The sequence below is a fragment of the Candoia aspera genome, chromosome 13 (assembly GCF_035149785.1).
Source record: "Candoia aspera isolate rCanAsp1 chromosome 13, rCanAsp1.hap2, whole genome shotgun sequence".
Taxonomy (NCBI): domain Eukaryota; kingdom Metazoa; phylum Chordata; class Lepidosauria; order Squamata; family Boidae; genus Candoia; species Candoia aspera.
In genome coordinates this window covers 5,554,583-5,574,671 of record NC_086165.1, presented here as the reverse complement: position 1 = coordinate 5,574,671, position 20,089 = coordinate 5,554,583, and the positions used below count along the sequence as shown (strand labels likewise).

General features: G+C 45.1%; 1 protein-coding gene across 3 annotated transcripts; it reads right to left on the bottom strand.

Annotated features, from left to right (window-relative positions):
- Nucleotides 1-1,483: 1,483 nt before the first annotated feature.
- Nucleotides 1,484-18,126, bottom strand: CLK3 (CDC like kinase 3). 3 transcript variants are annotated; one of them, XM_063314250.1, is made up of 14 exons: nucleotides 18,070-18,126; nucleotides 14,746-14,897; nucleotides 12,439-12,505; nucleotides 11,593-11,805; nucleotides 9,248-9,341; nucleotides 8,918-8,984; nucleotides 6,084-6,200; nucleotides 5,271-5,437; nucleotides 4,696-4,790; nucleotides 4,168-4,297; nucleotides 3,806-3,888; nucleotides 2,966-3,045; nucleotides 2,538-2,628; nucleotides 1,484-1,916 (listed from the first exon to the last, which is right to left on the bottom strand). In XM_063314250.1, exons 2-14 carry the CDS (start codon nucleotides 14,895-14,897, stop codon nucleotides 1,731-1,733), a joined length of 1,542 nt encoding a protein of 513 aa, XP_063170320.1. In that variant the 5' UTR covers nucleotides 18,070-18,126; the 3' UTR covers nucleotides 1,484-1,730. The 3 variants fall into 3 exon arrangements, with proteins under 3 accessions (XP_063170320.1, XP_063170319.1, XP_063170321.1); XM_063314249.1 differs by lacking the exons at nucleotides 12,439-12,505; nucleotides 18,070-18,126 and having other exon boundaries at nucleotides 11,593-11,809; XM_063314251.1 differs by lacking the exons at nucleotides 8,918-8,984; nucleotides 9,248-9,341; nucleotides 11,593-11,805; ... (1 more) ...; nucleotides 14,746-14,897; nucleotides 18,070-18,126 and having other exon boundaries at nucleotides 6,078-6,373.
- Between the last annotated feature and the right edge of the window lie 1,963 nt (nucleotides 18,127-20,089).

Here is a 20,089-nt window from a genome sequence, read left to right as displayed (position 1 = left end):
AGCCTGTGGGCCACTTGTTTCTGCAGGCACTACGGTACCCATGCTTGGTCCTCTTCCACATTCCCTATTTTTGTTGGCAATTGTCTGATGTTGCTCTCTGGGGACCCAGTTCTTGCTATAGGCGGCTTGTTACTGCCGTCCCTAAACAAACACTGTCTGGATTTCGGGGGCTCGATGCGTTTTGAAGTGGAAGCTGAAGAGCTGCTGGCTTCAAGAACCCAACCACGCTCAAGCCTTCTTCTCCAAAGATGCGATGCAGAACTCTCGTTAATCACAATGATTAAACTGCGGCGACGCAGCTTGGTTGCCAAGTCATGTTCGTTTCCACCCGCCGCCTCAGTGGGAAAGCATGCCTGCTTCTGAAGTTGTGGTTGGTCTTTTGTTCCAGAGCTGTTGACCAGATCGAAGCCACAGAAGTTACTGCAATAAATCAGTGCATCTAAGCATAGCTACCATGTTGGTTAATTTAGGCTTAAAATAAATTTTTAAAAAATTTTAAATTGGAGACCGGGGCAGAGACCTACCTGCCCAGATTCCTGCTATTGTGTTTACAGCTGGGCCACGCTGTAGCTTCCAACTTAATGGAAGTTGGGTATCCTCAGGATCAAACTGCAAGCGTGGGTTGAATTGATACAAGATGCCGGACTGGCTTAGAGTTGTGTAAATCTCTGAAAAGCAGACCTTTTGCATAAATCTTCCCTAGGAATGGTCAAGCGGGCCTGTCAGCAAATGGTGCAATGACGACGCAATAGACAATCACATCAGCATTTTTCTGTAGCTCATTTCAGTTCAGGCCTTGTCATGATATCGTATGGCACTGAAACCATGCCTCGTATCAGGTAATTCCACTTAAAGCTGCTCATCATCTTCAGGTGTATAGTGTATGTAAACAAAAATATATAGGGTAAATCAGGCCTCGTAAGAGAAGTCAGGCCCCAGAGACAATTTATTATGTAAATTAAATGTTTGAATTGGTTGCCATTTTCTTTTAAATACTTTTGTTTGATGCCTAACCTTTGAACATTCCTAAGTACAGAACAGTCTCTCTAAAAAAAAACAATAAAACACGTTGTGATTGGCCTATGGGGCCTGACTTTTGGCGTATACACACGCGCGCTTTCTCCAAAACAATTATTTTTAGTTAAGCTTTGCAGGTTGACAGTGAATATTGGCTTAGGTTGTTCAGGTGGTTAAGCTGCACTTTAGCTTCATGCTTCTTTGAGGTCATCTTTCACAATTTAATGCTGAATTAGCCACAAAACGTGGAGTGACCAAATACTCCAAAGCACAAGACCTTATCTCCATACTTGGATGTTGCTCTTTACAAAGAAAAAAGGGACTTAATACACAGCCAGCAAGGGAAGAAACTACATTATAAATTCCCGGAACAGATTTGTCGCAAGATTAAAAAAACCACCATTTTATTGTTAAATGTAGAAGCTCATTCATAGGAAGTCAAAATAGCTAGACACAGTCATACAAGTAAATTATCAAACAATATGAAACACTTTATTTGAACTTTACAACATATAAATATGAGACAAATCTGTGCTTCTGGGCTGCAGTCCCACTCCCCTCTCCTGCCCGGTGTCCAATCTGAGATCGCACCAACACCGCAGTCCATGGTGCTATGCGGGGATTCTTGGAGTTGGAGTTGTTCCCCACAGAGGTCAGACCAATCTCAGCGTATTTACATGTCCTGCTGTGACCGCCCCTCCTCTTCCCGGCCGTCATCTGCTTAAATCGCGGCTTGAATCTCTGCAAGTCAGCCGCCTTTCCTCTGGAGATAAGCCGGCAAAGAAGGGGTGGAGCAGGGCTTCGGCGAACGTGATCCGCTGCGCAGGGTCAAACTCCAACATTTGCCTCATCAGACTAAACAACTGCAGATGTTCAGAGGAATCGTGGAGCGTGTACGTCTGGGCAGAGAGAGAGCATCCGGGTACGTAAGTGCTGTTTGAAGGGCAGGTGCGTAACCTGCAGCCCCTTGAAATACTGCAATTTTGTGTGTGTGTGATACAAGGGGAATTATAATATATAGGGAATAATCCCCTGCTTTAAAAATGTTACAGTAGTAACAGCAGGCAAGATAGGAAGTTTTCAGTGAGGGAACCTTTAAAGCAGCAAACCAGGACCTCACCTAATGGAATTGGGCAGGTGATTAATACGTATAATTTATACAAGCCTATCTTCTGGCTTTCAGGGCATAAGAAGCAAGATGTTTAATTATCACTTTCAGCTCATTTTAGGGTGTACAGACTTAATATTTACTTCTGAATTTACAAGACATTCCCGGCCAATGGACCCCATTATCTGCCAGCCTAATATTACCAAAAGGTTCAGAAAAAAATGAGATGTAAGCAGCACTACTTCCAAATCCTTAATGGTTTCAGAAAAGTAAACATCTCTGCTGGCTTTCCTGTTGCAGGGGCGTAATGAAAGACAAATTCAGGTAAAAGTCCATTGTTTTTACTTTTCTTGAATTAAGGAAATTGTTTCCTTAAAAGCTTTTTTTTCCAACTGCAGACCCTGGCTTTTACCTGTAGTGGTTTGCAGTTCTCTTGCACGTATCTTCCATCAGAAGAGTTCTCATCCCATATTAAAACTCCTTTGTGAAAATACTTCTGTTTCCTGATTGCAAACAAAGGAAGAGAGAAACACACAAAACTACCTTTAAGGGAGGAAACAAACAAGATTGGCTACCTCTCGAAAGCATGCACAAAATTAATTTTTTCCCAAGTGCTTACAACCACAGCAGAAATTGTCCTACAACACACGAAGACTACATTGTGTAAACAAATCTGTCATCTACAGGTCTGGTGCTTCCTCATAGGTGTGTTGCTTTTCCAGAAAACCTTGACAAACATCTGATGTCAACAAATCACCTCTGGCTGATCTACCTGCCCAAGATGATGACTGCCTACTTCCTGCTCCTGAAAAGACCAAACTTAGAATCAAGCAGTCCTACCGAGTTTTGCGGATCATGTGCTGTGGGATTGGGCCAAGGATTTTCTCCATCATTACTAGATGTTCTCTATTCTCATGAGTCTGTGAAGGGAAACAAAATAGTCATTTCTACTCAGTCAACACAAAAAAAGCAGGCTCAGCGTATTTTTCTTTTCTCATTTGCTCCAAGAAAGGAGATGAAAAGACAAGCTCGTCTCTTCTTCATGTCCAAAGTAGACAAGAGGATGAAGGCTGCCAAAGTCAGCCGTATGACACCAAAACAATGGATACAATACATATATCCTAGCAATTGATAGGCAAGGACAATTACAGGTAGTCCTCGCTTAGCGGCCACTCGTCCAGCAACTGTTCGAAGTTATGATGGTGTTGAATGAGGGGTATTTATGACTGGTCCTTGCAGTTGTGGCTGTCAGTGTCCCCATGGCCACATGATCGCGATTCAGATGCTTGGTGACTGGCACACAATTATGACATCAGAGCACCCCATGGTCACATGACTGCAATTTAAGACCTTCCCAGCCAGCTTCCAACAAGCAAAGTCAAGGGGGAAGCCGGCAGGAAATTGGAAGTTGCAATCATGTGAGGTCCTTACTTAATGACCCACAGCGATTTGCTTAAAAATGGCAACCAGGACTGCCATCACAGAGTGACGCAGTCATGTAACATTGCACTTTGTGACTGCATCGCTTAGAGATGGAGTTCCCGGTCCCAGTTACTGTTGTTATGCAAGGGCTACTTGTAGTTTACAAAACACTATTAAAAATGTGTCAAAATGCTCAGCCGTTAACATAGAAGAAAATAAATAAATTGAATGTATCCAAAGACACTGACATTCATATACCTGAAAAAGTGTGAATCCCCGGTAATACTCAAAGAGGATGCAGCCAATGCTCCAGACGTCACAAGGCTGTGCCCAGCCCAGCTCTGCAAAAGATATGGAATCAGCACTTGTTTTTCACAGCACCTTTTCACCCGAGCCTTAGTTAGTGAACGGATGTCAACTTCCATAAACCAGTGATCACAACCGATGTCTAAAAAGGTGGTGTTCCCTCTCTGTCCTACTCAGTCTTTATGTCCAATTGCTCCCGTTCTTTTTATTTCGGGTGCTTTGCTTCCTGCTTTTGTAGATTAACTATTTAGCAAACTAGCTTAATGCAAAAATCAAAAGGAAAGCGAGTGCCACATTCTTCACAGTCAACTCACCCAAAATCACCTCTGGGGGGCGGTAGTGCCGAGTCGCCACTATAGTGGTGTGATGCTCGTGGTCAAAAGTGGCACTCCCAAAATCCGCTACCCGGATGCATGTGTTCCGGATGGATTTCTCCTCACAGTTCTGTAAGACAAGAGAGCCCACCGGCCCATTCAGTCGCCTTCTCAAAAGTGTGATATTCTCAAGGGAGTGCTCTATAAATAGCCACTGTTTTTCCTTCTGATTCGGTGGAAAATGACCATCTGCTGCCTGGATTATACAAGTCCCCAAAGCTAACAAGATGTTAGATGGCTCAATGTTTGAACGTCAGGGGAAAAAAAAACCCTCCTATATAGTAAGAATCAGAGATAAAGGGGGAGGGGTGGCAACTTTACATAGCCTTCAAAGCTTCTGAAATCTGGGAAAGTTGCTGTTATGAATATGAGTGTCCTGATAAACCACTCCCAACTGCAGCTGCAACTGACATTCCTCGTTTTCTAGTAAAAGCAACAGGCTGATCTTCATATTTAAACAAAACCCACCTTTTTCTCATTGTACAAGCTATCATATTCCGAGTTTACAAACAAGATGTTTTCAGGTTTGAGATCCGTGTGGGTCAGCTGGTTGTCGTGCAGAACTGCAGGAAAATGGGAGGAGACGTTTCAATAAGCTCAGCTTTGTAGTTACAGACTTTAGCCCAGAGCTGAATCCTTTATATGAGCTTAACTCCTGGAATATCTATTTAGAAATAGCTGCCCTGCGGACAGTTTTTAAAGACACTGTGGAGCATTTAGGTGCTTTGAAAGAAAACCATACTTGAAAGGGCGACATTCAGCCTAGTTATCATCCTAAAATTATGAAACTTTAAGAGACTGAGTTTTTCTTCCCCTCCCCATCTGGTTTCGCGGTGCGCCTATTCGATCTTATGCCATCACGTCCAGGTAGACAATCTCCCATGAAAACCTTGGGGTGACTTTTGGTCCATCGGCCATTATACTTAGAACCCTGCCAGGTACGCAGGATGGACTGGTGAATAGCCCAAACCCCACTCCTCCCAAGCACAGAGAAGACCAAGATCTTTCTTTTTTCTTTTTCCTTAACCACGGGTAACACTTACATTTCAAGGCATGGCAGAGCTGGTAGGCCATGTGCCTTATCTGTGGAAGGGGGTAGGGCTGGAAGTTATTCTCTTTCAAAAATTCAAAGGTGTTCTTGCCCAGGAGCTCAAAAGCAATGCACATGTGGCCATGGAAGTTGAACCAATCTGACATCAAGACACACAAGCTGGACCCAAGGAGGAAAAGAACAGAGGGGGGGTGGAAATTTGGCTGCCAAAGAAGCAGTACTGCCCAGTTCTTCCCAATAATTAATTACCATCTCATCTTGCTCTAGGGGGTTGCCTTTAAGAATTCACCCCCACCCTTCACTCCATCAAAGAGAACCTAAAGGTTAATGTTGGTGGGAAATTGGGGAGAAGTAAAATCAACTTAAATGTAGCTTCTGTGAGAGGGTGGGCGGGACTTACTGCATAAGAATAAAATAAGAATAGAAGGGTACAAAAGGTATTTATGCATAAGCATGTAAAAGTATCTACTTCCTCAGCAGCTAAAATCAAAGGAATTGATAGAATAAGCCAGTGTTTCTCAGCCTTGGCAACTTGAAGATGGGTGGGCTTCAACTCCCAGAATTCTGGGAGTTGAAGCCCACCCATCTTCAAGTTGCCGAGGCTGAGAAACATTGGAATGAGCGCTACTTGATTCTAGTTTCCAGCAATCCATGAAGGGGGGCCATTCTGATTCTCTCCTTCCACTGCCCGGTTAAGAGAGCTGCCTCATTTCATGTTTCTTTCCTCTCCAATTTTCCTGAAGTTTGTCCCAGCCTCCTCCTCTGGAAAAGAACATGCAACATATACTCTAGCAGCAACACTTACTGTTTATTTTCCTTGTCTTTTTCTTTAATTTTCTTTAAGACATTAATTTCTAGTCTGGCCGCTTCACGGTATTTGCCCACATTTCGAATGATTTTCAAAGCTACCAGAGATTTGCCTCTGTGGAGCAGGTGGAGAAAGAGGAGAGAAAGGGGGATCGTTAGATAATAACAGCAGAAATCCCTATAAGGAAGCGGCTGCAATTAAATTTGGTGTTTTGGTTATTCAATAAAAACTCCAAACAAGAGAAACAAATCCCTCTTCCCTTTCATTCAGTTCAAGCTTCCATGGCGACAGAACAAAAAATAAAAGGTCAAGGATCATAATTATTAAATCATAAAGCTCTGACAAAGGGACTATGCTTTAACTATTTGTCTACCTCACTGCCAGAAGGCCCTCTTCATATCCTTTTGAGGCCCGGAGACATTTCATGTGACTTAATGACGCTGTTTCTTTATGACGAAGCACTCACAGATGGGAAAGGTAATTGGATTATTTCATTATTTTAGTATTCATTTGCTAGCATTCAAATGAACAGTAGCAGGACCATCCACCAGAGGCGCGTCATCTTAATGTCCCCAAACGCCCTGTTGAAAAGCTGTGTTTTATCAACCCTGTGGAAATTCAGGGTGGTGTCAGTCCAGAGGTATGAAGGCAAGCTGTTGCACTGAGGGGCCACCGCTGAGAAGTCAGCTAAGGGGGTCCCTGCAGTTAAAATTCCCTCGAGGTCAAGATCCTCAGCAAGCCGCCTCTCCATGGACAGGCATATTCACCTTGGAGAAGGGGGCCTTGAAGATACTCAAGCTCTGGGCTATGTAGGGGTTTAAAGGTAACAACCAACACCTTGTATTGCCCACAGAAGCTGACTGGTAGCTAATGCAACTCCAACAAGGTAAGTGTCATGGGGTGAATTTAGATGCCCCCGTAGCTACATGCTATACCAATCTACATGGACTTCAAGGGCAGCCCCATGCAGGGCAAATTGCAATAGTCCAACCGTGAGGTGATGAGGACGCTAGATCCCACATTGTGTCTCCTGGTTCAAGAAAGGACGCAACAGGTACACAAGGCGTTATTGCGCAAAGGCTCTCCTGCCCACAGCCTCCGTCTGCTGGTCAAGCAAGAACTGTAAGTTTAGCAGAATCGCCAGGCTGCAAACCAGCCTGGTATGGGGGAGCAGACCCCATCCGGAGCGAGAGGCAGAACACCTCTGGGCACGGAAGGCCTTCGATCCACACCCACCCCATCCTGCTCAGGTTCGAGCTAAGCTCGTTCCTCCTCATCCAAACCGTGGATTGCTGAAGAACAGCAGTTCTTTTTCCACAGGTCACCGATCAGCTGAAAGACAAGAGACTTTTTGGCTTTCCTCTGGCCCGCCTTTCCAGGTTCTGCTCTCTGCTAATTTTCACTGTGCTTGGCCCAGATTTACTTGGGTTTCACATGCACTGCTCTTTCGGTCCACCTATTTGGCTGTTTTAATTATGGCAACTTTTGCACAGGTTTTATGAGTCTGCTATATTTCTTTAAAACCCACCAACCAACCTGGGATAGAAACCCTTTGTAATATACTATTCTTGCCTGGTTATTATTTTGCTGCCCCTCTCCGATTTTTATTTGATACGGCACCTTCTCCAATTTGGTACTCCCCAGGTACCTGGGAACTACAGTTGGAAAACCCTGTGAAAGATGTTCTCTATTTACCATTTCCCCCCCACCCCCCCCACACCTTCTAGAGCCAAGGTCTGTCATTTTCTTTCAGTCTAACCCCATTATCAGAAACATCGTAGCAGGGTTCACCCCGTGCACTTACCTTGCTCGTGGATGGGCTCCGTGTGTCATGTAAATGCCAGTATGAACCAACTCTGGGTTGGTTTTCACTTAAAAGGGCCTCCCCTGTCAGCCAGGTCATTCACATGACACAAGCCAATTCCACTGGGTCATGCCTCCAAGAAAAAGAACTGGAGTTATAGAGCAGCAGAAAAACAGGGTCCCGGTTACAGAAATGACTACCAGAGTCCTGGCAGCTGCTGTACCCAGTCTAACAGTCGCTGGCTGCAGAGGTACACCAAGCCATCTCCTAAACACTGAAAGCATTAACAAGCACCCTCATATGCTTGGGGATAGCCCTGCTTTCTGCTGCCTTGCTCTGGGGGGACTGCCATTCCTGGCTGTGGATCCTGACACCGGGAGTATGCTCTCGACTGCCTGCATGCTTCCTTTCACTCTCCTTTCTCACTTCCCAGACACGTCTCCCCTGAGGGGTGTCTTGGGACCGCCTCCTTCACTGCGGCTCTCCCTCTTCATGAAAGGCCAGCAAGGAGGGCGTGAGTGTCTTAGTTCTCCTGGGACGTTTGGGGTCGGCTGATCTGAGAATCCGGGGGAAAGCTGTGAGGGCAAGTTTTGTGGCACACTCTCTGTTGTCCTGTGGGCAACAGAGGGAGAAAAGTGAGGCCAAGCAAGGGCCAGTAGGACAGAAGTTGTGTTGTGGTGGGGTTTGGCAGGAAGATGCCAACAGCGCTTGGGTGGGGGGCCATCAAATTCACTTGGAAATGCTAGTTCTGCTTGCAGCACTGCCAATTTTCTTGTTCCCCCTTTCCCTGGGATGCCCAATGGGGAAGTGGCCGATGACGTTGTGAAGCCTTGCCACTCCTTTTCCAAGGCAATGGTGAATGTGCTTCTGTGCCGCTCCTGAAGAAATAAGGGCAGGTTTGATGCCAGCTGGTGAGACTGTGTCCCTTCAGAAGCGTCACGAGAGAGATCCGGCTGGCTTCAGCAGGGCAAGAAAACGTGGCCATTGTAAGTTTCAACTCACTGAGACCAGGAATCCAAGCTCATACCTGGCGTGGTCCACGCACTCCACCACTTTGCCAAAAGTCCCTTCACCGAGGCTCCCAACAATTTCATCTAGGAGAGAAAACAAATGCAGATGTGAGCGCTGGGGATGGGCAGGGCTGAGGTCCTGCAATTTCACAGCATTCAAGTCTCAAGAAAGGCTCTCACTGCTACACTCTTTAATACACAAGTGTCTATTTTCTGCCTCAAGCAATTACTGTTCAGTCCATTTATAAGCAGTAAACATTAGAGACCCCTCCCGTACACTGAGAGCGATCTCGTCTAACATGGGGATAGAAAGTAGAGAGGTAAAGTTTTACGAAAGGTGGCTGTACATCGCTCTTGGAGCCAATCGCCGATCCTGCACACCAGGTGACCTTCCTTGTCATCTTCCACGCTCCTGCTGCGCTTATTGCTCTGTTGGCTTCTCTGTACACACCGCCCCCCGAAACGCCATCCGACCAATCGCACACAGCGGGCAGTTCCGATTGGCAGATTGAGTTGTCATTCAAAGGCGGAGAGACGACGATGCGTCGGTGGTTGGATTTTCCAGATCCCAGCATTTCATAAGGCACACAGCATATATAACGATAGGGATATTGCAAGGGACACGTCAAGACACAAACCGACTTCAAAACAAAGGTTAAAAAAAACAGCTACAGGTATGTAAAGAAACTGATTAGCTATGGAAGGCAAGTGCTGGAGCCTCGCAGCAGGAGTGCCCGCAGTTCGTGAGCAGGGAGCAGCAGCTGGGATGTGCCCAGAGACTGGGCATGCTCCCAAAGGCATCAGCTGCCACCTCTTAATCACTAAGGGAAGATACAGCGAGCCGCGCAGGAAGGAGGATTCAATGAGAGCAGCTTCTCCATCGTCAACCGTGATAATGGGCAACCCCAAAACATGTCAGCAGAAGCCTGCGTTGCCCCCTCCTATCCCAGTGGCTGCTCAGTTTTGCAGGGACCCTCCAATTCCAGCCTGATCAGATGGAAACCACTACAAGTCTGGTCTAATCCCTTGCTTGCTTTCAATTCTGAGTAGAAATCAAGCTTAGAAGAAGTCTAAAGACGGTAGCCATGTCCAATGTGGGAATAAAACATTTTAAAATGTTGCTGATGACTGTTCTATAAAAGGACCAAAAGCCAACTAGGTTACGGAAGATCAGCCCCACACCACCCAATTCTCAGGAAAGCTTCTGACACTCTTGAAGAAGAAAAAATGGAAAATGAGTCCTTCACTGTTACTAGGTTCTACTGAAGGAATGGGGAGAAATAGCCAAGCAAGAGTTCCACTATTATTAAGAATTATCCCAATCACCATTTTATTATAACCTTTCAATTGCAAAAGGTTATAGCTTGTTTAGACTGAGCTGCAGAAAGAGGTTACAGGCTCCAAGTCTGCACTCCCTTGTTTCCCCTCCCATCCCCTTCCACTGAAGAACAACTAGGCACATTGTCTAAGACAAAGTGGTTGGAACAGAGAAAAGCTGAGGTAATCTTAAGATCCTTAAGCATGTTAAAGAAAGTTAACAAAATAGAACTGTTTAGGTCACACCAAGCAAACTCCATAAACACTGCAATCATACTTATGGGACAAATTCCAAGAAGAGGAATCTAGAGGAACAGGGGAGACTTACAGTGATTAACCTCAGGTTTAAGATATTAGCAAGTGTAATTGAAAAACAGGATAAGGAAAGATGACGGACTGCTTCAAACCATCAACAGAACTCCCTTCGTTTGCTATGTGCTTAAGAGCACATAGCAATTACCGCATTTCCAGCTTTAGATACCTGTGAAGTATGTGAACCAGTAAAGCAGAGTCGTACATGCGCCTTAATATTCACTGCTCTCTTTTGTTGCTAAATTACTTGTTTCCTTTCTTTGCAGGTTGGTGGGTACAGCCAATACATGGATGAGATTTGGGAACTACTTCTTAATTTAATAAAAATAACATTAAATAAGAAGATAGTTGTAACCAAAGCTAAAGCCAGGAAACCTGGACGTATGTTTCCAAAACCTCCCACAAGCTGAACGTACGCTGTAGCCTGGTATTACTGCCCAGCAGGTACTCAAATTCCCACCATCTGGAGTTCTTTGAGTCCTTGGTAGGCTGCCATACATAACTAGGAGGCTGCGTGGGTCACAAATTATTCAGGCTTGTTATATGCTCAGCAGGATATAGAGTTCACCAGAATTATCACCAAGAGGGCTGCATGAGAAGAAGTCAAGTTTTTCAGCCAAGTCCAACACAACCTGACTGTGGCCAACAAAGGCTAGAGCGCTGGTAAAAATGTCCTTTTACAAAGGCAGAGAGACAGCCTGGGTCCCTGAACGCAACTACCAAGCGTCACCATGCATATTATCGAGTAGACGCTTAAGGGTGAAAAACAAAGGATGCAGTACAGCCGTTCTGAATCACGTGCACAAACACCCCTTGGATCATCACCTCCCACTTCATCTTGAAAAACACACACTTGATCCTCGTCCACTGCAGCTTTTCACAGCTGTGTCACCAAGCCTAACATAACCAGGGTCGCCCAAGACAAGAAACCTTAACTGAGAACCATACTGAAAGAAAAGAGATAGCGATTAGAAGTACTCACCCAATGTTAATCAGAGCTGAAAAAGAGCTAGAATACAATTAGACCCTAGACATTCCTGAACCCATTTTGGATGCTACTCACCGAGGAGGTACTGCTACAAGACCTGGTCCTGCGTTTCCGACAACGATGCTGGTGCTTCCTGGTCCGGTGACGCTCTCGGTCCCGAGATCTCCGGTGATGACGTGAACGACGGGCAGAGTAATAGTCCTCTACAAAAGACGGGCTTTGCTCTTCAAACTTGTGGACTTCGCTGTCGGTCCTCTCTCGGTACCCTCTCTGGTAAGGCAATCTCTCCTGGCTGAATGGCAAACAGAAGTCTGATTACAAATAGAAAAGGGAGGGAAAAATGGCAACCCTTGACACAGGATGTTACTTGCTGCCAATGCACTTAGAGCAGCTGCCCAAAATAACTCTCACACAAAAATCTTACTGCCTGCTCAGCAGATGCACCCGCCAATTATGTAACACTTAGGTCTCATGACATCATTGGATGCAGCAGCACGTTTTTGTAACCAAGCTGGAATTTGGGGGGGATATAATTAATTAATCAATCAATCAATCAATCAATTAATTCTGAAGTTGTGGTTCTATTAAAAAAACTATCCTAAGCAAAAACAAAAGAATGGCATCCAGCAGCACCAGGGAGGTATGCTTCATTGGGATTATAAGAATGACAAGCCTTCCTACATTATTCCTCTGTTCTCCCATTTCACCTGCATATATTTCCTCATGCAATAAAATCAGGCCTTTCTTTAAGTTATCTATAATCTTCTGAGGTCAGAAGGAAGTTAACTAGCAACAGGATCCTTTCAGCTGTGGCAGCTTATCTCTAGAAAGTTCTGCTCTGGGAAATACTTCTCACGTTATTGTTTCTGCAGGAAGACACCTTGAAGCCATAATCAAGTGGTAGAGTTTAATGGTTAATACTTGCCAATAGCAGGTCAGAGGAGAGACGGCCAGACTGAGTGGGCAGGCAGGCTGATTTACGAAGCAACTATACAACAGAAAAGTAGTAGGCCTAAATATAACTTTCTCCCTGTTTAGCTGCTTTACATAGATGTTAGGATGTAGCACACAGGACAATTAACCAAGATTTGGAGAAGAGCAGAGCTTAATGGCCTATATGTACAAACCCATGCCCTATTTGGACTGAGGCTGAAGCTAAAATTTCAGCCTCCTGAATCAAGTGGGCTCTCCTTTTTTCAAAAGTTTCTATGTACAGAAATCTACTGCTTAATGTGACCACTATTACATTTTTCACTCATGAAAATAAGTTTCTGGTTCAGAAAAGACATGTGCACAAAACGAGGTAGAGCCTCTTTGCTTTATTATAATTTAGCATATTTCATGGTACCAAGCATTTTTCAATTCTTAGTCCTCATTCTCCTATGAAGGAAGGCAAAAGAAAATGATTCTAAATGAATGGGTTCTGAGGCAAAATAAAGCTTTCCATCAAAGTGCCTCATGCACAGGCTTTTATTTTAGTTTATCACAAATAGTGTTTGTACTTTTTGATAATAAACAATTCGCTTATTATCCACATCAGTGTTTCTCAACCTCGGCAATTTTAAGATGCGTGGAGTTCAACTCCCAGAATTCTCCAGCCAGCATGCTGGCTTGGGAATTCTGGGAATTGAAATCCACGCATCTTAAAGCAGCTGAGGCTGAGAAATACTCTGTGGTTGCTAAGAGAAGACACGGACATGACGGCACATAATCAGTCAATTTGAATCCTATTAGACTGATACTTCGTAAGCTGCTCCAAGTCTTTGGAATGGAATAACTTGTAGGTCAAAGTAATAAATAACTTAACTTTTCTTGTGACACACCATGGAAGGAAAACAACTTGACTTTCAAGAAATATTAACTATTATTGCTTTTTGCCATTACATTTGTATTTTAAATTTGCAATTTATAATTCTCCTTTCCCAATTTCTCTCAATTTCAGGTTGAGAAACACTGAAGACCTTGTTTACCAGAGGCAGCGGTGATTTGAGAGATATCCAAAGGCTTATTTGCCAATTTCAGTTAGTTCAAGAGTCCAAGCAACACATACAAGTGATACTGGTAATTCAATGCGCACTGCTAAAGTAGCCTCAGGCTGGCCAGGCTGTAATTGTAGGCCACTGCTGACTTTTGAGCTCCCTTCTTTGATTTCATCTCTTCCAGCCCACGCTCTGCTGTGGAGGAGCCCAATTGTGTCCCATGCAAGGGCAACCCCTGGCAGCATTGAAAGCTGAGCACAAAGTTGCCTGGCTCCTCAGTTCCATAGTAACATGCAAGGGCACGAGTTGCTATGATTCTTAATCATGACATATTTCTATGCTGAAGCAGCTGTTGGGGTCAACCTTCCAGCACCTCGAGACGGTGCTGCCAAAATCTGAGCCAGCTGAAAGAGCGGGAAGGGTAGCAGACAGCTCCCCAGGAGTACCTCATTCTCATTCCGCTTTTTAATTCCAACCCCATGGACCAAACTACAGATGGTATGGAGAGGTTAAGAGTGGGAATGGCAGTGGCCCACTGGTCTATTTCCGTTGAGAGGGCAGGAAGGTTCACTTAGGAATGTCACAAGCTTTCTGGTATACACCATACAGCGGTGGATACTCACTAATAGACTGGTTCTAAATAATATACCTAGGCTTTCCCAATCCTTTTCATTTTATCCAGAAAGCTTCCTGGTGCTTCCTAAATAACCTATATGTTGTCTACCCAACCAAGAACTGAGATAACCAGCGTTTCATTATATGCTCTGCAGTTTCGATACAAAAACAGAGAATGCAGGTAAGAACCCTTATCAGAATTTATGCTCAAAAACCAACAATCTAAAACAATCAGATCCAATGACAAAATAGCAACAGTGTCCTCCTTTGGAGCATTCGAGACTCAGTAAGCTGTGGGTTGACCTAAGAAAGCGATTAAGAACGCAATGGCAGTTTTGCTGGGACAAGCCAAAAGTCCGCTTGGCCGAGCATTCTGTTGCCTCCAGCGGTGACACGATCCTGCGAGTCTCTCTGCCAGTCTCGCAAAACGTGAAAGCGAAATTCCGCAGCTGCATATAAGCCCGAGAGGGTTTGTTACGCAGCACAAGGCACGTACGAATACGGGCAGATTCTTTTTCTACTATCCTCGAGAGAGACTTACATAGAAGATAAGGAACCTCTACGCAAACATCTGTGGTTTCTGCTTTCAGACCACTGTCAAGGACCAATCGAGCACTTGTTTCAGGGAGCTCACCTTCTAGAACGCGATCTCCTAGAAAGATCCCGGCGGGCTGGATACCGCGGTCTTCCTTCGTGGTGCTCTCTGCTACGGGACCGCCGCTTCTTCCATCTGTGGCTCATATAGGGCTCCGGCTCCGGCGAGTGGTAACGTTTGCAGTGATGCATCTGAATGCACAGGGGGGATACTTGTGTGAAGGCAAGAACAACCTCTCCAGCAGAACACCCCCATAATATTCCACACCTTTTTGCCACCTTTCACATACCTCAAAGTCCTACCACGCTAAAAAAAAATGTGTGAGGGTGTCCTCAAGAAGTCAGAATAGCGCACCATCAAATTCAGGAATATTCATACCAGTGGCACTAAAAAGACCTTTATGACATAAGCAACAGACAGACTGTCTAAGAGCAGTCATGTTAAAGGAATATTACCCATTTACACAGGGTTCTTTTGGAAAGGTTACAACCTAAGCATAACTGACACCAGATAATACGTTTACTGAGAGTCACCATGTACACCACAAAGACACGGTTCCGCCTAGATTCGTTTCCATACAGTAAGTCTGTCTGAGAAATAAGCAGTAATGCAAGCAGCTTCTAGGACTGCAAGTCAGATCAGCACAATTACTGTTTTGAGCTGCTAAAATAAATACAGTCAGAAATTTCTTAAGACAGTATTTCCTAAACTGATGCCCTCCAAAGTATACTGGAATTACAACTCCTAGAATTCTCAACTAGCATGGCCAACCAATATTTTTAAGTAAAGCAAGATCACGGAATTATTCTGTATTACTCTTGCCCTCTTTTCCTCCGCTTGTCTACGTTTTAAAAATGGCTTCAGACAGTAAAACACCCCCCAAATCTATTGCTTCAGTTTATCTGGTTTTATTCTAAAATATTAAACTCCAGTTAGCCTTAGCCATCCAGTTTTCATTCTTTTCCAATTTCAGATCAAAATGGAGAAAAAAACCGTTCTTTTCCTACCTTACTAGGTAAGAATCAGGCAGACTAAAGAACAAAACTCTCTCATTGTAATTCTACGTGCAACTTAATTGTGCCCAACAAAGTTGCCAAACAGGAAGTGTAGAGTGTGGCATTCTGCGTTTATCATCTTGATTTTTTAACACAGATTTCAATTTACAATGACCTAGAAAAATCAAAAGATATGACTAGCTGCAGAAGTCTTGTACTAAAAGGAAGAAATTAATAGTAGATAAAACTATTTAAAGTAAGTAAAAATTACTAGTATCTATAAAGACAAGCAGTTGTATGGGTCTAATGTTAAAAGACAGAAATTTTATTCTAAATTTTAGGGCCAGTCATCCAAAAAGAGAAGGAAAAAAGGAAATAGTTACTCATATAGCAAAGCTGTCTCTCCAATCAGCTGTTCTTCCATATCAAGTGTCAACAAAACAATTATGTTAAAAAAAATTCCACCACTCCCAATGAGAACTAAGCCTTGGTAATCAGATTCTAGTTTCTAATTTATTCTCAGGATCTCACCTGCAGAGAGCTGGGGTTAAATGACTCCGAGATAAAACTAGCATTTTTGAAATAGCGTCCTTTCCCTAAGATTTTCATTTCCCCCCCCCCCGAGAAATGTCCATACCCTTACAATAAAAGCTTACATAAAAACCAACAACAAAATAGTAATCTATGTATGATCATAAAATCTATAAATCTGAGAAGCCAAGTTTTTAATTTTTATTATTATTAAAACAGCATGTAAGATACGGATTTTTATGTATTTGGCACTAAAATAACAAAATGCACCTTTGTGCAAAACAGATCTCCTGAAAAGAGCAACCACTGTTGAGACGATTACCCTGGTAGTCAACCACTTTCTAACAGCCTTCCCAAAACTGATGTGCATCAGATGGGCAAATTACACTGGTAGTTTCACTCACCTGGATGGTTTTGGGGAAGGCTGAAGAGAGGATGAAGTAAGCCATTTAATTAAAACAGCCAAAGGCCGAGTTCAGACAAATGTGAGTCACTGGTTCCCACTGCACAAAGCAGTAAGTCGTGTTTCAGAGACAACAGTGGCTGTTTGCACAAAGACAGGCAAACCCAACTAACCACAACATATGGTTCTGGAACACCTAGTAGGCTGGGCACGCCACGGGTCCCGTCAGCCAAGGAATGTCGGTTGGCAGGGACTAGAAGGCGTGCCTTCTCTGCCGTAGCGCCTGCCCTCTGGATTCAGACATCAGGATGTCCCCGACCTTGTGGGCCTTCCATATGACCGCGGAGGCCTGGTTATGTGCCTGGCCCTGGAGCCCCGTGTGTGTGAAGGGCTCCGTTTCTTGGCTATACTAACGTCTATGGGTTGTTTACTTGGCAGCCACGTGTATTTATTTTGTACTTTTGTTTTTACTTACTTTAATTCTTTTATGGTTTTTATGACTGTAAGCCACCCAGAGTCACTTGTTGAGACGGGCGGCTATAGAAATTAAATATAAATATAGAAATATGATGTGGCCCTATAGAAATTAAATATAGGAAAGGAAAGGAAAGGAAAGGAAAGGAAAGGAAAGGAAGACGTGGCCCACCAGCATCGCTTTTATAGCTTCCACAGGGAGCAAGGTGAAAAAAAAAATGCGGGGCGACGATTGCATTTATATATTTAACATATTAGTATTATTATTTTAGGCAGGTTTAGGAGCAAAGCTGCCCTACGCCCTGCAGAAGCCAAAGGCACCCATTTTACCCCCGAATACGCCCGAAGCCCTCTCCCCAGGGGGTCCTGGCGCGGCCCACTTCCCAGGCGAAGCCCGGCGGAGGGATCCCCGAGGGGGAGGCAAGGGCCGCGCCCGTCGGACGCCTCTGCACCGGCAGGCGAACGCAGCCAAAGGGTGGGGTTTCGGACGGAGAGGCAGCTCCACGCGGCTCCTTCGGCCCCCTTACCTCCTCCTCCTCCACCCCCGCTCCCGGGCGGGGGTCCCGGGCGCGAGCGGAACCGATCGCATCCGCCCTCAGGAAACGGGGGAACGGCCGGGGGGCGGGAGGGACCGTCCACATCTGTTGCCAGCAGCGAAGCCCCCATGTTCCCGCGAGACTTGGGCGGGACCGCCGCGCGACCGAGTTCGTGGCAGCCCCAGAGCGCGGGTGGGGGGGCGGCGGAATAGAACGGTGAGGCCCTGAAGGGGCGTGGCCGGCTCTCCCGCAAGGGAAGCCAAGCTCCGCCCCTCCTTTCAGGCTCCCCTCAGAAACAGCCGGGCCTGGCCTACGCTGACTAGGCTCGCCGCGACAGGCGACAACCTTCCCACTTCTTCCCCGCTTTCGGGAGTCTCCTCCGCCTCCCAACCGCCCCGAGCAGCGAACAAGCCCAGGCCCTCACCGCAGTTTCCGGCCCCTCTGAGGCCTCCGACTGGAGTTCTCCACCACCGACGACGACGATGAAAACGACACTGCGCGCAGGCGCACTTGGCCGTTCTAAGCGCCGAAGGGGCGGGAGGAGAATCTCTGTGGCTGCCGTCGTGCGGGCTAGAGCGGCAGACGCGATGCCCTCCGCTTGGCCGGACGTCGCTCCTGTCGATGGCGTCAGCTGCTCTAGGCGTCCGACTTTGTGGCATTGGAGGACTGCGGCAAGGAAGCATAGGCACACAGGAGACGTGCTGTTGCTGTTACGGTTGTTACTGGTGCAATTTATAGACTGCTGAATCCCTACGGACTCTGACAGCTTACAGAAAGACACGCAAGGACAGTATACAAAGTGTGCAAAGGAAAGGTCTGCCCACTAATTAAAAAGGTCTACAAACTAATTAAAATATAGCATAAAATTACATTAACTAAGGCAAACTATAACCAAAATAAGATGGGACCAGTGCATAGATGCCCTCTGGAAGAGCTCTGCTTTGAACAGCTTCCAGAAGGCATTTGGGGTAGGAGTCAACTGGGAAGCCATTCCAATATTATGGAATAATATTATAAAAATAAAAAAAAAATTAGGATGTTGGATGGCTATCCTACTAAGCTATTTTTTTTTAATCCATTCAGTTGTGCCTGAATCTTGGAGACTGCCTGGACAAGTCCCTGCAGTTTTCTTGGCAAGGTTTTTCAGAAGTGGTTTGCCATTGCCTGCTTCCTAGGGCTGAGAGGGAGTGACTGGCCCAAGATCACCAAGCTGGCTTTGTGCCTAAGGTAGGACTGGAACTCACGGTCTCCCGGTTTCTAGCCTGGTGCCTTCACCACTGCACCAAACTGGCTCTATACTTAGCTATAGGTAAGCACCGTTCAAGGCAGTAGGGCTTAACTAAATTCTGCTGCGAAGTGTTTCTGCAAATTTGTATCACGCTGTCCCCATTCATTTATACCATTTTTACAGTTTGCAGACAACTTTTCCCACTTGGTGCAATGGCATTCCTTCTCCTTGGCAGAGCACAACAGGCTAAGCCGCACTGGCTCTATTCAGACTGGGCAAAAAGAAAGATGATGAGCTTGAGGCTCTGTGGTTGCATTCAGACACCACAGGCTTAACCTGGGTGCTGAATTAACTATTTTCTGGGTTTGCACAATATGCCCAACTGTACCTGAACCAATGGTCTTTGTCTGCACACTAAGCCAAGGTTAAGGCTAACTAAATTTAGCACATCGTATGAACACAGCTGCTAAGTCCTTAACTCATGAAATGTATTCTGTGAATGAAGTCTAGCTGGCATGGTTAGTTTTACTCTTAATACTCTTGTGACTCCAGACAACTGGGTTAACTAGCAATTGTGATTCAGCTGACAATGGATTGGCCCATTGTGCAAACGTAAACCGTTGATGTGATTGGCTTGGGCTTAATATATGAACGCAGCTGTTTGATTTCTAAATGGCTCCATGCCATGTATGATCCCTGCCAATTGTTTATTTAACAAACCATGTTAAATCCCACCAATTGTTTATTCAACAACCATCTTAAACAAACTATGGCTTAGTAATGACTGAACTTGTTCTTTATTTTTTCCTCCACCTCCACTGTTTTTGGAAGCTTTAATAATCCAGTCTGCTAGCAAACTTCACTGAACTCAAAACTTGTTTATTCCTTTGTGGCTTTTTAGTTGATATGCTGACACATCATGCCGTACAATGACTTCTGATTGTTTTTCTCCTCCTAATGAATGAGCAAAGCAACTGCTATTTAACTGCCCTTCTTCACAGCTACAGGAGTGGCCAGCAGCCAGCAAAGTTTGCCTTTCTCCTCTTGGCTCTTTTCTCTTCTCCTTATCTGGCAGGTGACTGTGTTTCACAGCCACCAGTTTCCTGAACAACTGAAAGCAAATGAGGGCTGAGATTGGTTGCCACCACAGTTTCCATAGCAGCAACTGCCCTCTTCCTCTTGGCATGGGGAAAGTTAGTGCATACTAACCAGGGTG